The following is an 18613-nucleotide window of genomic DNA, read 5'->3' as shown; positions in this document are numbered from 1 at the left end:
CATAAGAATTAAAAAATGTCATTGCCTAAGCCCAGACCCCGATCAACGGAATCAGAATCCCTGGAGTTATGTCTGGACATTTGCATTTTTAGAAGCTTCTAGATGGTTCCAGTATGCACCTGTGTTTGAGATCTACCAAGACAGAGGGCGCCCTGTTAAGAAAAGATGTGATTTGGGTTGTCTTTACATTTACCATACTTTTTTTTCATTAGCAATTTATTTTACTTATTCATATTATAAAAAAGACATACTTACTAAAGGGAAAAAAAAACTTGGAAAATATGGAAGCACTGAAAGGAGAGAAGTAAGACGCAAGTTCTAATTATCTGAAGGCAGTTGGCAGTGTTTTTACTGGCAGTTGGATGTGTTTTCTTTCAATCTTTTTTTTTTTTTTAATGCTCTGGTTTGACTTCTTTACAGCATTGTGATCATATATAATATAGCATTTTCTGTCCACTTTTTTTTTTTTTTTTTAGAGAGGAAAAGAGAGAGGGTGGAGGGGCAGAGGGGGAAAGAGAGAGAATCTCAAGCAGTTTCCACGCCCAGTGCAGAGGCTTATGCGGAGCTCGATCTCACGACCTTGAGAATCATGACCTGAGCTGAAACCAAGAGTCGGCTGCGCCACCCAGGTGCCCCATTTTCTGTCCACTTTTTAACCTAACCTTACATCCTGCATAATTCTGCACACTGTCTTACTTCTAAGTTGTTTTTAATGAGCTCTTGTAGCAACACAACAACAAGACGGCTTTTCTCCATGTTCCTAGGTCTATGCCTCAGGATGGCATTTACGGAGTCCTTTTTTCTTTACCCTACCTGTATTTCAAGAGCATTGTGAAATCCCATTTCGAATGTCAGAAGCAGAGCGTTACTCGTTTTCTCTTTGAATTTCTTCTCTCAGGGTCCTCGCCCACACTCACCTTTCCCCAGACCAGCCCCACGCACGGGTAGATGGCTACATTAGGCTGACAAGGAGTAAGATCTTATTGCGGAAAGTTGAGAGAGAAAAGCAGTAAATATTTTCCCAGTGTTTGACAACCGCCATTCTGCCCGCCTTCGTCGGCTGACACTGCATCTCTCCTAAGCCGCAAGGCTGTAGCCCCATAGGATGTGGTGGGACTTATCAACAGGAACATAGAGAGAGCATCCCCGGCCAGACTTAGCCCAGCATCCATGCTCTGGAAAGAAAGAAAACAAATGAGTAAGGCAAGCTGGAAGAAGCTGGGACAACAGGCAGGATGGTGGGGACAAACACACTGATGTTCTGGTGCGCTCGGTCAGAAATGCCAAAATCAAGCCACATGTACCCCTTTTCCCTCTGCTTTCTGTGTATCGTTTCCAGAACTTTCGTCTTTGTTGTGCAACTACATATATATATATATATATATATATGCACGTATATATACGCACACGTACATGTATATATACCTGATATATATACTTTTTATATATGTGGTATATATATTTGTAATATATATCATATGTGTTTATAAAATAATATATATTTTTTTTTTCTTGACGGATTCTCCCTCCTGCCTTAGCCGCTGGTTTGCCACTGACTTCCTCACTCCGGCCGGGTGAGTGGGAGCTGCCTCGCTCGCCTTATTATTGCTGCTATGAGTCTTCCGGATAACTCTGCCCCGTCTTCTTGCAGGACATTATGGGAAGGATGCTTACCGAAGTGGAGGACCCGATCTCCATAACTTCATCTCCTCTGGATTTGTCACGTTAGGAAGAGGACACACGAAGGGTACAGTGGAAACCATTTTTTACTAAAACACACAGGTTGCCTAGGGGAGCCCCGCTCTGAAACGCGAAGATGATGTGGAGGCCAGAGGCTTGTCCGGGACAGGGAGAAGCAAGGGGTGGTACCACGGCAGCTGGTCCTGGTGACATACGTGGCTTTTGACAGGTCACAGGTGGGACGTTAGAGGGCCATAGACTTGCCAGAGACATCGCTCCCGCCCCCCCCTTCCACCCTGGCGAGGAGCGGGACCCAGAGGCCAGGGACCCTGTGGGAAGGACCACAGGCAACCTGGTAGGAAACTGCCAGTGGGCGGGGCACCATTTGCAAAGTGTGTGTTCTCCTCTCGGCTCTTACCCCTTTTCCGTTTGAAAGCCACATTTTATAAACTGATGCCAACGTTCTATACCGTGGGTCTTGGAGCCAGCGTGCATGTTCGAGAGTTTCAGTGTCCCTAAGTATGTCTATATAAACTCTCCGCGGTGTGAACCCAGAGGTAGAGGTTACACAGACCTTGAAGCCTCAAGATGAACGTTTACGTGGCATTTCTGCTGAGCTGCTTTTTGCCCTAGCTGACAGCTTGCAGAGCATCTGTGCAGGGGTGGGGGGGGATATGGAATCCTCCATTCTGTCTTTTGTTTAAACAGAGTCCTCCTAGTGTTGTGAGCATTCTGTCATATCAAGAGTAACTGGATCCCTGACTCCTGACTACCTTCCTAACACCTGTGTATTGTTATAGATCAACTGTGAATTCTGTTGTAGGGATGCTCTATCCCTGTCTGCCTCTGAAATATGTGTCTGTTTTAAGTGTGAGCGACCAAGGAACTTTGCAATTTTTTCTTACATTCCATGCAACTACTTTTTAAATTCCCTGTGTGATGTTTGTTCATCCTATAGAGAAAAATATATATATACATATATATATCTGTATCTGTGTATGTATTTTCTGTTGTGTCTCTTTGTGTCTAAATAAAGTTTATTGAGGACACAGGTGGCTACTCGAAGTTGCAGAATCAAATTGGGACCAGAAGGGGAGCTGGGCTGCACGGTGAACCAGCGAAGGACACAATCTTAGTCATAACCGTCTCAGCTCAAAGCTAGGACGGCCAGCCCCCACCCCCACGTCGTCTACTCTGCAACAAATCACACAGATCTAAAATGTTGCATTTTAAAACAATACCGAACAAATGTATTATCTGGCATAGTTTTGGCAGGCCAGGAATTCGGGAGCAGCTGAGCTAAATGCTTCTGGGTTGGGGTCTCTCATGAGGTTCCAGTCAACATTGTAGCAGGGGCTCCATCATTTGAAGGCTTGACTGGGGCGGAGGACCGGCTTCCAAGATCGTTCACGCACATCGTGCTGGCTGTTGGCGGGAAGCCTCCGTTCCCCTCCCCACCCCCCACAACGTTCTCTCCATGGGCTACTTGCGTGTCCTCACAGTGTGGTGGCTGGGCTTCCCCAGAGGGGGTGATCCAAGGAAAAGAAAGAAAGAAGCTCGGATGTCTCTTATGACCAAGCCTGTTGGTGACACACTGTCATTTGCTCAATATCTTATTGGTGACACAAGTCAGCTTTATTCCAGATGGGAAGGAATTACACAAGGGCGGTAATATCAGGTGCCAGGGATCCCTGGGGGCCATCTTGGAGGTTGACTACCCCACTCCTACAACCCATGGGGCAGAGCCACAGATCTGAATTTCTCAAAGAGAACATGGCAGCTCTTACCAAGCCTTCTCAACGGCAGTTGTTGGTTTCCCACCCTTACCCCTACCCCTTCTTGCAGCTGAAACACCAAATAGCTCAATCGAAAGAACTCCATATGTATATTGTAAACATTGCCGCTTTGGGTTCATACATTCATTCAACAAATATTTCACGGGGCCTGCTCGGTGCTGAGCAATATTCAGAAGTAAACAAAATGGAATCTGCTTGTGTGAAACACCTATTCCACTGGGGGAAGCAGACAAAATAAATTCTTGACGACGCAGGCAAGGGGAAAACCCCAGGCAGGTGCGAGGCAGGGAATGCTGCGGCAGAGAGCCAGTCTTGGAGGGAAAGGCAGCTTGGATGAGACCGTGGTAATTGGGCAGAGACCCGCATCCCAGGCAGAGGCGACAGGAAGGTGGCCCTGAGGTAGAAGCTTTCTTGTGGCACCGAGAAGTAGGAAGGGGGCTGGTGCGAATAAAGCAGGGTAGAAAGGACGAGAATAAGAGGACTTGGGACCTGAGCCAGAGGGGAGCCAGATCGTGCATTTATCGGGTGGTGGACACCAGGCTGCTCCTAAAGGAACTAGATAGACCTCCATCAGAGCAACATAGAGGCGATTCTCTATTTCTACCTGTCCTTTGGGTCACCATCATTCCGGGAGGCTCTGTCCCGCTGTGGGTGTGGGGCTTTGCCGTGGCTGCTGCTGATTTTCCTGATATTAGCCTGTCCGCGTCTCATGCAGCCCTCCTGTGTGTGCATGGCCCGACCGCCCCCGCCAGTCATCACCCCCACCATATCCTCTTTATCATTCCCTTCCTCTCACGGCCTCTGAAACCTCCTCTCTCCTCCAGGAATGTACCTTGTGTGGCTTTTCCTATTGAGATAATAACTAAAGTTTCATGAGCCAGGAGACTGGGGCTGGGGGGGAGCTTTGGAAACGGGAATCTCCTTCTAATATCAGAATTCTTTCTCCCTGCACAGCCTGGATCTCTAGGAAGGGGCCCAGCTCCATCCTCCCTTCCGTCAGAGCAACAACCCAAGTTCAGCTCTGAGTGGTACCAAGTTCAGCAAAGCGGCCCCATCGAATTACGCCATGGGCAGGGAACCCCCCAGGGGTGTCAAACATGGGGCCATTGTTCATCACATGTGCTTTGTGCCCTTCCTTTTCTTCTTCTATTTATTTCTTTCTGCTTCACCTCTGCTGCCTGTCGGGTACCTCTTCCTTTATTCCCATTTTTTCTTCTTCCTACATTGGCGATAGGCCTTCTGGTGGCCACCATGTGGCCCCACCGTGACGCTCAGAACTGACGGGGTAGCAAATGCCTCCTTTAGAAGGTCATACCATTGCCCTTCCAGCCTGCATCACTGAATTTCACATGTATTTCTAGCAGACTCTGATTATCTGAGAATCATGCGTTGATGGTCCCTATTCTGAACGGCGCTGGGAACCTTCTTTGGATCCTTGGATGCCGCCAGCCCTGTCTGCCATTTCAAAGGCCCCCTCACGCATCATGGGGAGGGAAGTGCACCCACCCCGGCTTCAGTGGTGGCTCATCCAAATTCAGAGAGTTGGGGGTGAGGATGCTTTAGAATGAGATCCACAGGTACACAGGTAATTAAATGTTCTGAGACCAAGCCTAAACAAGGGGATGTTTTTTGGTTAATGGGATTGCAGAAGTGAGACATTGGAAGGTTCGAAGCCACCAAAGCTCCCTGATCTATCTCTGTCCTGTTAGGAGACCCCATATTTTAGCTCAGGAGGCCACATAACCATTAGTCAGCCTCCAGGAGTAAGTGGAAGTCAAGGCCAAGGAAGATGCTGATCAGAGTGACGACGAGTTTGGAACAAGTTCCCCCTACACCGTTTTCTCTGTTCATTGGACAGGATTACCCAGACGCCCCACATAGGACCCCAGAACAGTCTTGAGGGAACCAGAGCATCCCCCAGGCTGCCACGATGGAAACCCAATGATAAAGGCTCCTATTTGCTGAGCATTTACTATGTACCAACATTTCGACACATGCCGTCTTATTTTCACCGTTATGATGACCCCGTGGGAGAGCTCTTGTCATCCCCATTTGGCGGGGGAAAAACTCAAAGTAGAGCAGTTGAGTAATTTGCACAAGTGAACGTCAGGCAGTCAGTACCGTTTCATTCCAAATCCAGGCCTGTTTCCAAAGCTCATGCTCCCAACCACGCACATCCTGCCGGGGATGGAGGGAGGAGGACAGGGCCGGGGCCTCAATGGGCAGTGGTTCCTCGGGACGCACGCATGGGAAGCACTCCAGCGCCAGTGGCTGTTCTTACTAGAGGCACACATTTTTGCAGGACAGGAAGTCACACGAAAAGAAGATGGACCGGGAGTAAGACACCACCCCCAGATGAGCAGGGGCTTTCCTTCCAGAAAGGAAGCTCAATCTGCCCAGATACATTTTCAGGGTCCATCTAAAGGAACACACTTACAGAGACCCTATTCGACTTCAGCATTTTGGTTAAAGTTTCAGTCGGGCTGGCTGTTTTTGAGTCTGGTCAAGAGAGCTGGGAAGATTCTTTCCAGAATCTTCCATATGTCAGTAACATTAATTCCAGGGAGCTCCACCGGTGTATCCCAGGCCAGGCCAGGGAGAGTCCTTACGGGCAGTGAGTGGTGGTGACAACAAAGCTCACATGGTTACCGTGGCTGTCTTCTGCACTCGGGCATTTTGCATAGTGAATGTGATGAACTGGTCCTTGCTTGTCTCCCCTCTGCTATTTCTGTTTCCCGGGCCCTTTCCACCATGCCAGGAGCCAGATAGAGGGGGTGTGTATGTGTGAGAGAGAGAGCAAGCGAGTGAGTCTGGAACAGAGAGCAATCTCTGCAGCCTTTGCTAAAAGGCAGGAGCTCCAAAGCAAGGGTCCCTTCGGTAAGAGGCAGACACTGCTACTCCCCTGGTCATTGACTCCTTCAGGGAAACGTGTATGATGAGCACCTGCTGTATACCAGACACTGTTCTAGGCACTGAGGATACAGCAGACACACTTACAGGCCGGTGAGAAGCAATAGAAAGAAGTAAAAATACGAAGCGTGTCAGATAGGTTCAAAGCTATGGAACAAAACAGGACAGGGAAAGGGAGGGAGTTGCAGTTCATAAAAGAACACCCACAAGGCTGCAGAGAAAAAGCGACCTTTGGGCACAGATCGAAGGGGGTAAAGGATCGAAACTGCCTGGATTTGGGGGGAGGGGTCTTCCAGGCCAAGCTGGGAGGAAGGAGCAGAAGGAGCCAGATTGTGTGGGGTCAGACAAAGGCTGGGGCTTGAGCACACAGGGCCAGTGGGCCATTTAGTAAAGATCTGGTTACCATTCTGGGCAAGATGGAAGACAAAGTGGTCTTGGCCTGACGCATTAGGAAGCTGGAAATTTGCAGGAGGAACAGGGTTTAGGCAGAGCTTGGGGGTGATTAAGTTGTAGATGCTTATTAATCAAAGCATCCATGCGGAAATGTCAAGTTCAGGAGAGAAGTCCAGGCTGGGGATAGAAACATGGGAGTTTTTGGCGGGTGGACCTGGGAGACCGCATGAAATCAGCTAGGGAGGGTGTCGCTCCCCAGGTGAGCAAGGCTCCAGGAGGGAGCCACCAGGCACCCAACATGGAGAGGTTGGGGCGATGGGGAGGGACCTGGAAGCAAGCCAACCGGGGCAGTGTGGGACCTTGGAAATCAAGTGGAAAACAAAACAGGTGTTTCCAAGAGGGACAGTGATCGACTGTTTAAGCCACAGAGAGGTCCAGTGAGTGGAATCCTGAGCAGTGACCACCAGGTATGAGCTGGTAACATGGAGGTCATCGGTGAGCATTGCCAGAGCAGTTGGGAGTGGGGGTGGGGGGCAGGAGGCACAGGTGTATCTGATGGAGGCAAGAGAGAATGGATGATGTCTGGGCTGTGCTTCTATGTGATTGGGGCAGACTGGGTGATGAGAAGAGCAAGCTTCATTACTCTAGCCTCTCTGTTTGGGGATGTGTTTGAAATGTTCCGTGATAAAAAGCTATAAAAGATCTTTAAGGGAATGGGAAAAGCGGACTAGACTGTAGGTACAGACTACCCTCTAGAGTTTCAACATGAAGCGGAGTAGGAACGAAGGCAGGAGCTAGAAGAGTGTGATGTAAAGAGAGTTTTGTTTTGCTCTGTTTTAAGACGGGAGAAGTGCCAGTGTATTTGCTCGCTGGTAGGAATGGTCCGGTAGAGAAGGGGAAATTGATGACGTGGGGTGGGGGATGGGTGGTGTTTCAGAAGTTGTGTCCTTGGTAGGCGAGAGCAGATGGGATCCACCATGGAGATGCTGGATCTCCACCAGGAGCAAAATCCACCAGAGAAATCCTCCGCAGATGGAAGGCAGAGTATATGGCCCCAGGTGCATGCAGGTGGGCATATGCTGTTGGTGCTCAGTGATTTGGAGAAGCAAGGTCATCAGCTTGAGTGAGGGGGAGGGTGGTCCACCAACCCAGTTTTCCCCAAATGTTCCAATTTCAGCACAGAAAAACCTGTGTCCTGAGAAGCCTCTCAGTCCCAGGCAAACGGGGACACTTGGTCACCCTAATGAGGACATATGAGCAGGCCCAGTTCTTGTGGCTTCAGAGTATCTTCCACACCCATCTCCAGGGCCCAGAGACTCAGACTGAGGATGCTGCTGCCTGGAGCTGGCCTCTGCACAGCCCCCTGGTGCTCAGAGGCCTCAGGACTTCCCCTGAGATCCTCCGGAAGATTGAGACAAGGCCAGAATGTAGGAAGCTGCCGCCCTGTAGGACCATTCCAGACCCTGCAGAAAGATCCTGAGTGGATGGATCTCCTCATTCTGTCTGAATGGCGCTTCCTGGCGACCAGGCTAGCTCTGGGCAGCCACGCTGCCCAGCCAGACTCCCCATAGGGTCTGAGGCAGAAGCTAAGGCAGGAGGGTACACCCTACCTACAGAAGAGCTAGGGGCATCGGAGGAGGGTGCTGAGATCAGGGATGGAAGTGACCATCCCGATGCTAGTTCAGGAGTCTCAGCAATGAGGGGCAGTGGCATCGGTGGCACCCCAGCTGCTCAGGCCCCCAAATCTAAGGACGAGAAGCAAGTGATCCAGAGGGACGGGTGTGGGTCAGTGGCACTTGTCCCTTGAGCAGGGGACGAAGCCAGGGATGGGTCCTAACATGCAGAAAGTCTACAGGTGTTAGCCAGTGACGAGTCTGGGTAAATGTTCTACCGGGAATAAGAGGCCAGGGCAGGGGAATGGGAGGACCAGAGCTTTGGGGTCCGTGTGGTGGCTAAGATAGAGCGTAAGAGGTGGCAAAGCTTTGGGTCACGACAGGGTCCAAGGGATAACGTGGGAGTGGGTCTGAATAAAGCGGAGGGGCCAGTCAAAATGGAGGTGAGGGTCCTGCTTCCTCAGGCCCCACACAACTGTAGACAGCCCACCCTGGGTGCTGTCACAGCTGCCTGTGGTACCCAGGGTTCGAAAGGAAGTCTTCAATTCTAGAAAAGAAAGAAGGGGTGGGCAGGGCACCGCCCCCACACCTGGGTTTGATCAGGAGCCTTCAGACCATCCTGTGGATTGTGGCAAGGGGACCCCTTAACCATTATGGTGAAACAAATCCATCTTCATTATTTTCCCACTCTGGGAGCCAGGGGAGTGAGTGGGCTTTCCCTAAGCCAAGGTGTTCCAAGGCTGGACTCCAGATAAAGCACAGAACTCCGAAGGCATCTGGTCTCCATGGCAACGGAGAGCTGGGAAGTACAGCAAGAGAGAGGGAAGGCTGGGTCTGGCTTGCCTTGGATTGGCCTCTGAGAAGGCCACGTGGGGCCACGTGGGAACATTCTTTCCTGGACTTCTCCATAGGCCAAGGTGGGCGGGAAAAAGTGGGAGCAGAGCAGGGAGGAGCTCTTGGGTTCTGAGCTGAGGGCACCACAGATCCCAGCAGTCTGCAGATCATTCTGCTCTGCATCGTGGGGCAGCTCCCTTTGTTTACTCTCTTCCCATTCCTGTTCACTCTTGATTAATGGCTAATACCAAGAACCAGGCTTTGACTCCGTGTGCTCAGTCTTATTCGGTGGCATTTCGCGTGATGCAGGCAGGCACACACAGGCTGAACCCAAGCCTCCCACTTAAGAAAATACGTGGCATCTGTGTGATTCCCTATTTTGACAGAATGGTGTCAACTTTGCCCAGTGGTTAATTGGCTCAAGCTGACTGCATCAAAAGCAAAGATGGGTCTGCATGACCGGTGAATTCCATGCTTACCTGGTGAATCCATTGTTCAGCATCACTGCTGTTCAAACAAGAAGAAACAAGGCAGAACGAAACCCAGTACCATACCTCAGGGAGTTTGGCCATCTTCATTAAAGGCAACTGTTCCACAAAACCCGCTTTCCTATGTGGGTCCTGCTAACAGGAACACCAGTGACCCCTCCCCATCCTCAGGAAGCAGAAAGGGCACTATGACCCTCCTCAGTCTTACTTAGGACTCTGTCTTCAGCTAGATTCCTTTGGGTAGCAGTTAAACCTTGCAGATGGAGCTTGAGGAGCATGGTGCTCACCAGAGCCAACTTCTTGAGCCATCCAAGGGTCCACTTCTAAGGTAGAACCACCCTCTTTGCCATTGAGAGACCCACTTGGAGGCACTAAGGATGTCCATCCACAAGTTGACCGTCCTCTTAGGTTCTCCTTGTTCTAAGGGCAGTGGCTGGGTTGAAACAGCACACACTGACAGGTGATGGGGCATCTAAGCCATCATCCAGCTCATGCTACCTCCATAAATCATGGTGTTGAGAAAAAAAGTCCCCATTAATGCTTGCCTGTGGGCCTGCTACCATTGGCCCACATGGGCTGTGGGGCCAGTCTGCTGGGACAGTCCGCTGGGCTGGTGTGAAGAGGGGAGAGGTGACACAGGGCCAAGGGGGGTTCAGGATGCACTGGGAAGTTGCCTTGGGAAATTCCAACTCACCTGTAGGGTCCTTGGGTGTTCTGCTCACAAGAGGAGGAATCTAGATACAGATGGATGTGCCATAGCCTTCAGCAGTGAGACAAGAGAGAGATGTCTTGTTGGTACATTGAAATTAGTGAAGCATCTCTCCTTAGCAAATGCTAGCCCAGACTCCTTTTCTGCTCAGGCAGGAGGCGAGGCCCAAAGGAAGCCCAGAGCACCCCGAATTTCAGTGGGCCCTTGAAGTCCCCATTGGGAGAGGATAGAGGATCAAGTTCTTGGGTTTTCCCAGAGACCAGCGCGCTCAGCCAGAGGTCTAGCAGCTCTGGGCCACATTCTGCTTGCTTTCTACTTGCTTGCTAGCACCAGATTGAACTTTTCGCTTGCCATGACCCATGGCCCACGTTGGCCCCAGGGGCAAGTTTGTGGCCAGTGCATCCTTTTCCTGGCACTGGTCTTGACACTGCCTGGTCATCCAACTTGGGAATCTTCTCAGGAGCCAGCCCTTGGCATTGGCTTTCCCTCAATCTCTGCTGCTCACTGCCAAGAGTCTCAGGAACGCTGACAGTGAAGCTACAGGGCTGTCAGGTCCGGGAAGGTGCTGGGAGCGCCATCATCCCTACGCCAGTGGGAGTCTGTGGCCAGGATTTCACTGTGGCCCCAAAGTGGGACAGAATACTGATGATCTCAGTTCTCAGGGGCACTGCCGCTCTCTAGAACATAACCGTAGAATTCTGTGACTCAGCTTCTGTGCGGATTATGGATGTGGCAGAATAATGACACGGCAGCCCTTCCTGCCTGGAGTCAGGGGCTCTGTCTCAGTCTTACTGACCTCCAGGTGGTGATGCAAACTTCCCTCCTTAAATAATGGTGGAAGGAGGAGTGTGGTGAGGAGAAGAGGGTCACTGGTGTCAGACAGGCTCGTTCACACCCAGCTCCCCCACCTGCCAGCCGTGTGACCTTGACCTCTGTGACATTCATCTGTAAGATAAGGTAATAGTGCCACACCTGCCTCACAGGGCTACGTGCAGATCCTATGAGATCACAGGCACCAGAGTACTAAGCGTTCAAGCAATGGGAGCTCTTCATATTATCAGTGGCTTAAAATGCTGAAGAACCTTACTCCTCAAGGGATAATGCTAGGGCTAGAGCATTGGCATCTCCTAGGAGCTAGCTAGAAATACAGACTCCTGGACTGCACCCCGAACCTACTGAGTCTGCATGTCAGCAAGATCTCCAGGGGGTTCCCATGCACATAAAAGCCTGAGCAGCACTACCCTCGAGGGGTTTCGGGCTTAAGCGCAGTCCTCTTGATGGTCTTCAAGGTCACTTCCATTTCGGAGACTCGTTTGCCGTGAAGTCTCTGCATATGGGAAGCCAGGGTGTCCTGCAGGAGGGGAGGGAGATATTTCCTCCTTAAGGGGAATACCTGAGCTCTGAATGGTGATGCAAAGACACATCCTAAGACTTGAGCAACCTGTCCCAGATATCGGAATCGTGGGGCTTTGTCCATCTCAGCAAAACTTAATTATGGGTTGAGCAAAGATGAGTACAACGGTGCCTGGCTTCCAGAAGTACCGTCCCTGCCAAACAAAAGGGAAATGCCATAAAATAGATCCCAAGGGGGCGGGGGTGAGGCGCGGGGATTTAAAGGAGGAAAACCTTTTCTCTGAGTGGAGGAGTCCTAAATGAGCCTCCTACAGGAGATGGGAGTTGGGATGGTCCTTGCAGGGCAGGAAGCATGTGACAAGCCAAGAGTGGGGCAGGGTGGGCATTGCAGTTGGGGGTGCCCCTTGGAACAAAGACACGGAGATGGAAATGCCAGGGTGACATTGGACCCCTTTCGCGGGGTACAGGGAAGTGATGGGGCCCCTGGGACACCAGTGGAAGGCAGCTGGAAATGACCCTGGAAAGGTGGGTTGGAGGCAGTGTCCTAAATCCTGCCAAGACCGAGGCAGGGCAAAACACAGGCTGAGGTCAGAATTCCAGCCGGTTATCACTGCCTGTCTTCTGCTCTGTTCTACTCTTCTGCCTTTAAGAATAACACTAAGCAAGGGGTGCCTGGGAGGCTCAGTCGGTTAAGCATCCGACTCTTGATTTCAGCTCAGGTCATGATCTCAGGGTCATGAGATCGAGCCCCACATCAGGTTCTGCGCTCAGCATGGAGTCTGCTGGGGATTCTCTTCTTCTGCCACCACCCCCCCCAAATAAATAAAATCTTAAAAAAAAAATAAAACTAAGCAAAACCAGCACATACTAAGCAGGCCCCTGTGTGAGGCTGACTCCCTGGGCAGAGATGGACACGGCAAACTTAGGGTCAACTCCCTGCCTCTATTTTCCCCCACCAAGAGCGTCCTCCCTGTACATCAATCATGACGTAGTGGACTACAGAGCTGAAAGAATCAGGTGGGCCCATGGAGCAAATGCTCCATGGAGACTCTGCTACCCTCACACCCATGGGTTTTCTGACTTACAGTCTGGAAAGTCTCCCCATGTCAGGCCTGTTTCCTTGAGCAAGCCAGAGCATGGAAGTTTCGTAAGTCCCCTTGTTCTCTGATACTCTGGGGTAATCCCAGGAAGAAACACCTCCTGATGTGAACTACGGCGTGGAGTCAGGCAGGCAGCTTCCTCCCACAGGAGACCTTTGACTTGGAACACCCCCAAGTGTTCCAGAGTGGCCTGATCCCCTGCCTATGCTCCATGATACCTGCAGGAAGATCCACAGGAGACGTGCATCATGCTAGAGGGAGGTGATTTTTTTTTCCCCGAGGTTAACAGCAGATCGTTCATGGTTCGTACCTGAAGGCCCTTCCTCCAGCAATGCGTAAATGTGCAATTGGGTTCACGGGGGCCAGAGCTTATAAAGGCTTCATTCCTTGAAGAGGATGGATGTCAGGCGCTTGCTCTCATCATCTGCTTTCTAATGAATCCTTTCGCTTGTGCCCTGGGAGAGTCATTCTGGGGGAGCATAATGGTTTTCTGGTTTTTCGATAAGAGCACTTGAACACAGATGCCCAAGCCCCGCATCCATTCAACAGAAATATGGATGCCAGTTGCGCCCCGATTGAGTCATGGCAGATTTGACAAAAACCTAACATTTGTGCAGATGAAGGCGAGGGGCCCTCAGCCAGTAGCACCCCTGGCTCCTTGTGGGCTCAAGTAGAATCCTGCATGCTGTCCTTGGGATCTCTCCTGCCTCACCGCTCACATCCAAGTGCATTTCCATTCCATTCCGCTCTGGTCTCCTGACCTTGCTCACTGCTTAATCCCTTCTCTCTCTCTCTCTCTCTCTTTTTTGTTTTTAATTTTACTTATTTTGAGAGAGAGCGAGAGAGAGCAAGCTGCTCTCAGCTTGAGAGGGAAAATCTCAAGCAGACTCTGCATGGAGTGCAGAGCCCACGTGAGGCTCCATCCCACAACAGTGAGATCACGACCTGAGCTGAAATCAAGAGTTGGATGCTTCACCAACTGAACCACCCAGGTGCCCCTACTCCCTCCCTTCTTAACCCAGCATCCCGGTCCATGACTCCCTCTCTTCCCATTTAGACAACTCTCAAAGACCTCCCAGATAGAGTTCCATGCTTGCCCCCCACGTCCTGTCCTCTGCTGAGCAGCCAGAGTGATCTTATTCTAACCTAATTTAACCTGATTTAATCCTAAATATACCTAACCTAACCTGAAGCTTAGACCTCTTGTCGCGCTTTGCTTTATGAAACCTCAAAGGCTCTCTACTGGAGCCAGAGTCTTAAATATTCACCCTAACGCGTCAGAATGGCACTTGTGCATCATAAAAATACCGAGTTCAGGGGCACCTGGGTGGCTCAGTCGGTTGAATGTCTGACTCTTGGTTTCGGCTCAGGTCGTGATCTCAGGGTTGTGGGATCAAGCCCTGCATCTGGCTCCTTGCTGGGCGTGGAGCCTGCTTGAGATTCTCTCTCTCTTCCTCTGCCCATCCCCACTCTCTCCCTCTCTCAAAAAAAAAAAGAATACTGAGTTCAAAACTCTTAAATGGCAATGGGTGTATCCTCTTCCTTCCTTCCTCTGTCCCTCTGTTGACAGCATGACTCAGGAGCAAAGCAAACACATGGGCATGCAAGGCCAGCACTGTTTGGTCCTTGAGTACTGCTGTTCACTGCACTCCATTCAGAATTGGGCTCCTGTCTGTTCTTGCCTCTCTAGGGCCTTTGCACAGACTGTTTCTTCTGTCTGGGAAGTTCTTCCCCTGTGGTCCTTATCAGACCAATCTACTCATGGTTCAGGTCTCGGCTTGAATCTCCCTTCTGTAGGTCAGTCTTCTTGGCCATCGCATGGAACACAGACCTTCCATTATATTTTCTGATTTCACCCTATATGTTTCCTTCCCTATACTCTTCAAACGGTTATTTTTAATTTGTATGATTCCTTGCCTGATACCTGTCTTTGCTACTAACCACAAGAGGAGACACCATGGCTAGAGATGTAATGTGTTCCCCATGGTTCACACATGTAGTTGGTGTTCAGTGGATATTGTGAATAGATGGATGGATGGATGGATGGAGGAAGGCAGGAAGAAATGAATAGAATGGGATGGATGGATGGATGGATATTGTGAATGGATGGATGGATGGATGGATGGATGGATGGATGAATTGAAACAACACTAAACTGGAGTCGAGAGACCTGAGTTGTTGCAGGTGAATGTGATCCTGGGAAAATTCCTTCACCTCTCTGCGTCTTTCTACCTGTAAACTTTTCTACGACAAGTATACCTTCTAGTCCTGATGTTCTGGGACTCGTGTGTGTGGGCTGAAACATAAGGTCGGCAGTTTCCCATGACCTGAGTCCTCTCCAGAGCTGTTCTCTATCCCTTTATACCTCTGTGAGAATTGATATCTCTTCATTTCTTGTATCATGGTACTCTTTACAACTGCAATCATATGCATTTTATTTTCTTTTAAGATTTTACTTATTTATTTGAGAGAGACTGAGAGTGAGAAAGAGCACAGAGGGAGAGGAAGAAGCAGACTCCCCAGAGAGCTCAATTTGGGGCTGGATCCCAGGACCCTGGGATCATGACCTGAGCCACCCAGGCGTCCCTCCTATGCATTTTAAATACACATATACAAAAAAAAAGAATACAATATAGATACCATTTTTCTGTCTTTTTTTAAAACTTAATGCAGCTTGGATATCATTCAATACCCACACATATAGATCTAAATCAGTCTTCCCCCCTACCCCCACCAATGGCTGCTTAATAATCCATCCTATTATACCATCATTTATATAATCAGTATTAGGCTCACTGATTACTTTCTTTTTGTTGACTTTTTATCTTTTAAAAGTTTTTACTTAGAAATAATTTTAGACTTACACAAAAGTTTCAAAAATAGTGCAGAAATTCCTGTATACCCTCCAAATTTTCCAAATTTTAACATTTATTACATTTGCTTTATCATTCTCTCCCTCTCTCTCTCTCTCTCTCTCTATATATATATAACATAACGTGTATACATTTAACATTCTTAACATACACATATATACATTTATATATATTTTTTTTTCTAAAAATACATATATATAGGGTTTTTACATTTTTTTTAAAGATTTTATTTATTTATTTGAGAGAGAGAGTAGAAGACGAGCAGGGGGGTGGAGGGGTAGAGGCAGAGGGAGAAGCAGACTCCCTGCAGAGCAAGGAGACCAATGGAACTCGATCTCAGGACCCTGAGATCAGGACATGAGCTGAAGACAGATGCTTAACTGACTAAGCCACCCAGGTACCCCTATATAGGTTTTTAAAAATATTTGGGTGTAAGTTGAAGATATGATGTTCCTCTACCCCTAAATACTTAAGTATGTAATTCCTAAAATCAGAAACATTTTCTGACATATCCACAGTATGATTATCAAAGCAGAAGATTAACATTGATGGAATACCATCACCTATTCTACACCTTTTATTTCAATGCACCACTAACGTCCTTTACAACAAAAGAAAAACGTTTTTTCTGGTCCAGAATCAGATGTTATTAGGTTTATTTCTAAGTATTTGAACACCTTGGTCGCTCTTTGTAACTGGGGTTTCTCTACCATCGTGACCTCTGACTGGTTACCTTTGTGTACATGAAGGCCATTGACTTCTGTGGTTAATTATATATTCCACTGCCTTAGTGATTTATTGTATTATTTATTTTTATCATTAGCATTCCAGATACATGATCCTATCATATGCAGACAGAGGTAATATTGCTTCTCCTTTACTCTTATGCCTCTAAGTGATTTATCTTCTCTGACTCTATTGGCTTAATACCACTAATACAGTGTTGAATACTAGTGGAGATAGAAGATATCCTTGCTTTGTTTCAGTGTTCGAGAAAATGCTCTAAAGCTTTCCCATTAAGATACTATCTTCAGGACCAAGGTAGCTAGGGAGAAGATGGATGGATGGATGGATAGATAATTGATTCAGATTAATTCATGTTAAAAGTATCCCTCAATTCCTGGGGCACCTGGGTGGCTTGGTTGGTTGAGCGTCTGACTCTTGGTTTCAGCTCAGGTCATGACCTCGGGGTCCTGGGATTGAGTCCTGAGTCAGCCTCTACACTCAGCAGAGAGTCTGCTTGAGGATACTCTCCCTCTGCCCCTCCCCCACTCATGCTTTCTCTAAAATAAATAAATAAATCTTTTTTAAAAAATATCCCTCAGGGCGCCTGGGTGGCTCAGTCGGTTAAGCATCTGCCTTCGGCTCAGGTCACGATCCTGGGATCCTGGGATCAAGTCCCACATCAGGCTCCCTGCTCAGCAGGGAGTCGGCTTCTCCCTCTGCCTCCCCTTCTGCTCATGCTTGCTCTCTCTCTCTCTGAATTAAATAAAATCTTTTTCAAAAAAGGCGTCCCTCAATTCCTCTTTTCTTGGGTTTCTTTTTTAAATCAGGCATGGGTATTGAATTTTGTCAAAGGCTTTTTCATCATTTATGGAGATATCATTATGGATAATCTAAGATTCTTCCCCTAGATTTTTAATATGGTATATATTAATGGATTTCCTAACATTGACTCAATCTTGCATTCCTAGAATAAATCCCACTTTGGTCATGTATTATTTTCTTTATATGGTAGTGGATTCTGTTTGTTAATGTTTCATTTAGTATTTTTATATCAATATTCTTGAATGATATTGGTTTGTACTTTTCTTTCTTGTACTATCTTTATGTATCTTTTTAGTATCAACGTTACTAAAGCAAATATCACTTGCTTTATTCAAGGAATTGGGAATTTTCTTTCCCTCTCAATGCTCTGGAGCTATGTGTACAGCGTTAGGACTGTGTGGTCTTTGAAGATTTGAAATAATTATCCTATAAAACCATCAGGGCCTAGTGATTTTGAGGGTAGCTTATTAGTAACTTTTCCTACAACGTATGTATTTTTTCCTATTTAATTTATTTTTAAATTTTTGGTATTTGAGTTGATTATTATGTGGGATTCTTTTGGTTTTTGGTTGTTGCTAGTAGTTACCTTTGTAACTACTGTTCAATGCTTCTTAGTCCTGTGTGTTTAAATGTAACTTTTTCATCTAGTTTAAAGTTTTTTATTGATATTCTTTAACTTACACCTTTTGCCTATGGAACAATCAGTATATTTATTCTACTTTCTTCTCCCAGTTTCTACTTTGCCCCATTTAGCATTTGTACATTAGTTATGTACCCTCTTACCCAGCTGGGTTTTAACCTTTTAGACTGACAGAGGTCAATCTCTCTCTCTTTCTCCCTCCTCATTACCATTATATTTCCTCTGAAGTTTGCCCAGTCATCTCTTAGTTGGATGAAGTTCATCTTCCAGTAGATTGCCTAATCAGGGCTCATGAATACAAAATTCCCTAAGTTCTTGTTCCTTGAAGCTTGTTCTGAAGCCTTGATGCTTGAAAAAAAGTTTGGTCGTAGAATTCTAGGTTCCCACTTTCTTTACTTGACTTTTTGAAAACGCTGTTCTGTTGTTGACTTTGTAGGCTATTGCAGACTATTTTTTGAGAACTCTAATGACAGTTTGATTCTTCTGACTTTGTAAGTTATTTGATCTTTTTGCTTGAGAGCCTTGAGCATTTTTCTCTTTATCTTTGAAGTCTGTTAGTTTTACCTCTGTACCAGAGATGATCATTCTGAGTACATTTCCCAGATACTTTTGGCTCTTTCAGTAGGTACCATCAGATCTTCTTTTAATTTAAAGGAAGTCTTGCTGAATTATGTCT

At 47.8% G+C, this 18613-nt stretch overlaps 1 protein-coding gene across 2 annotated transcripts in view; it reads left to right on the top strand.

The window, feature by feature from the left end:
- The window catches only part of SHISA6 (shisa family member 6), a 254371-nt gene that overhangs the window by 108059 nt on the left and 127699 nt on the right, over positions 1-18613 (top strand). For both annotated transcript variants that reach the window (XM_081804162.1, XM_081804161.1), the window contains exon 3: positions 1652-1747. In XM_081804162.1, coding sequence (XP_081660288.1) covers positions 1652-1747 — 96 coding nt within the window. The remainder of the gene's footprint in view (positions 1-1651; positions 1748-18613) is intronic.

The sequence above is a fragment of the Leptonychotes weddellii genome, chromosome 15 (genome assembly GCF_054177405.1).
Source record: "Leptonychotes weddellii isolate Sample4059 chromosome 15, ASM5417740v2, whole genome shotgun sequence".
NCBI lineage: Eukaryota > Metazoa > Chordata > Mammalia > Carnivora > Phocidae > Leptonychotes > Leptonychotes weddellii.
The sequence above is the reverse complement of the archived record's forward strand: the minus strand, read 5'-3'. Positions and strand labels throughout refer to the sequence as shown.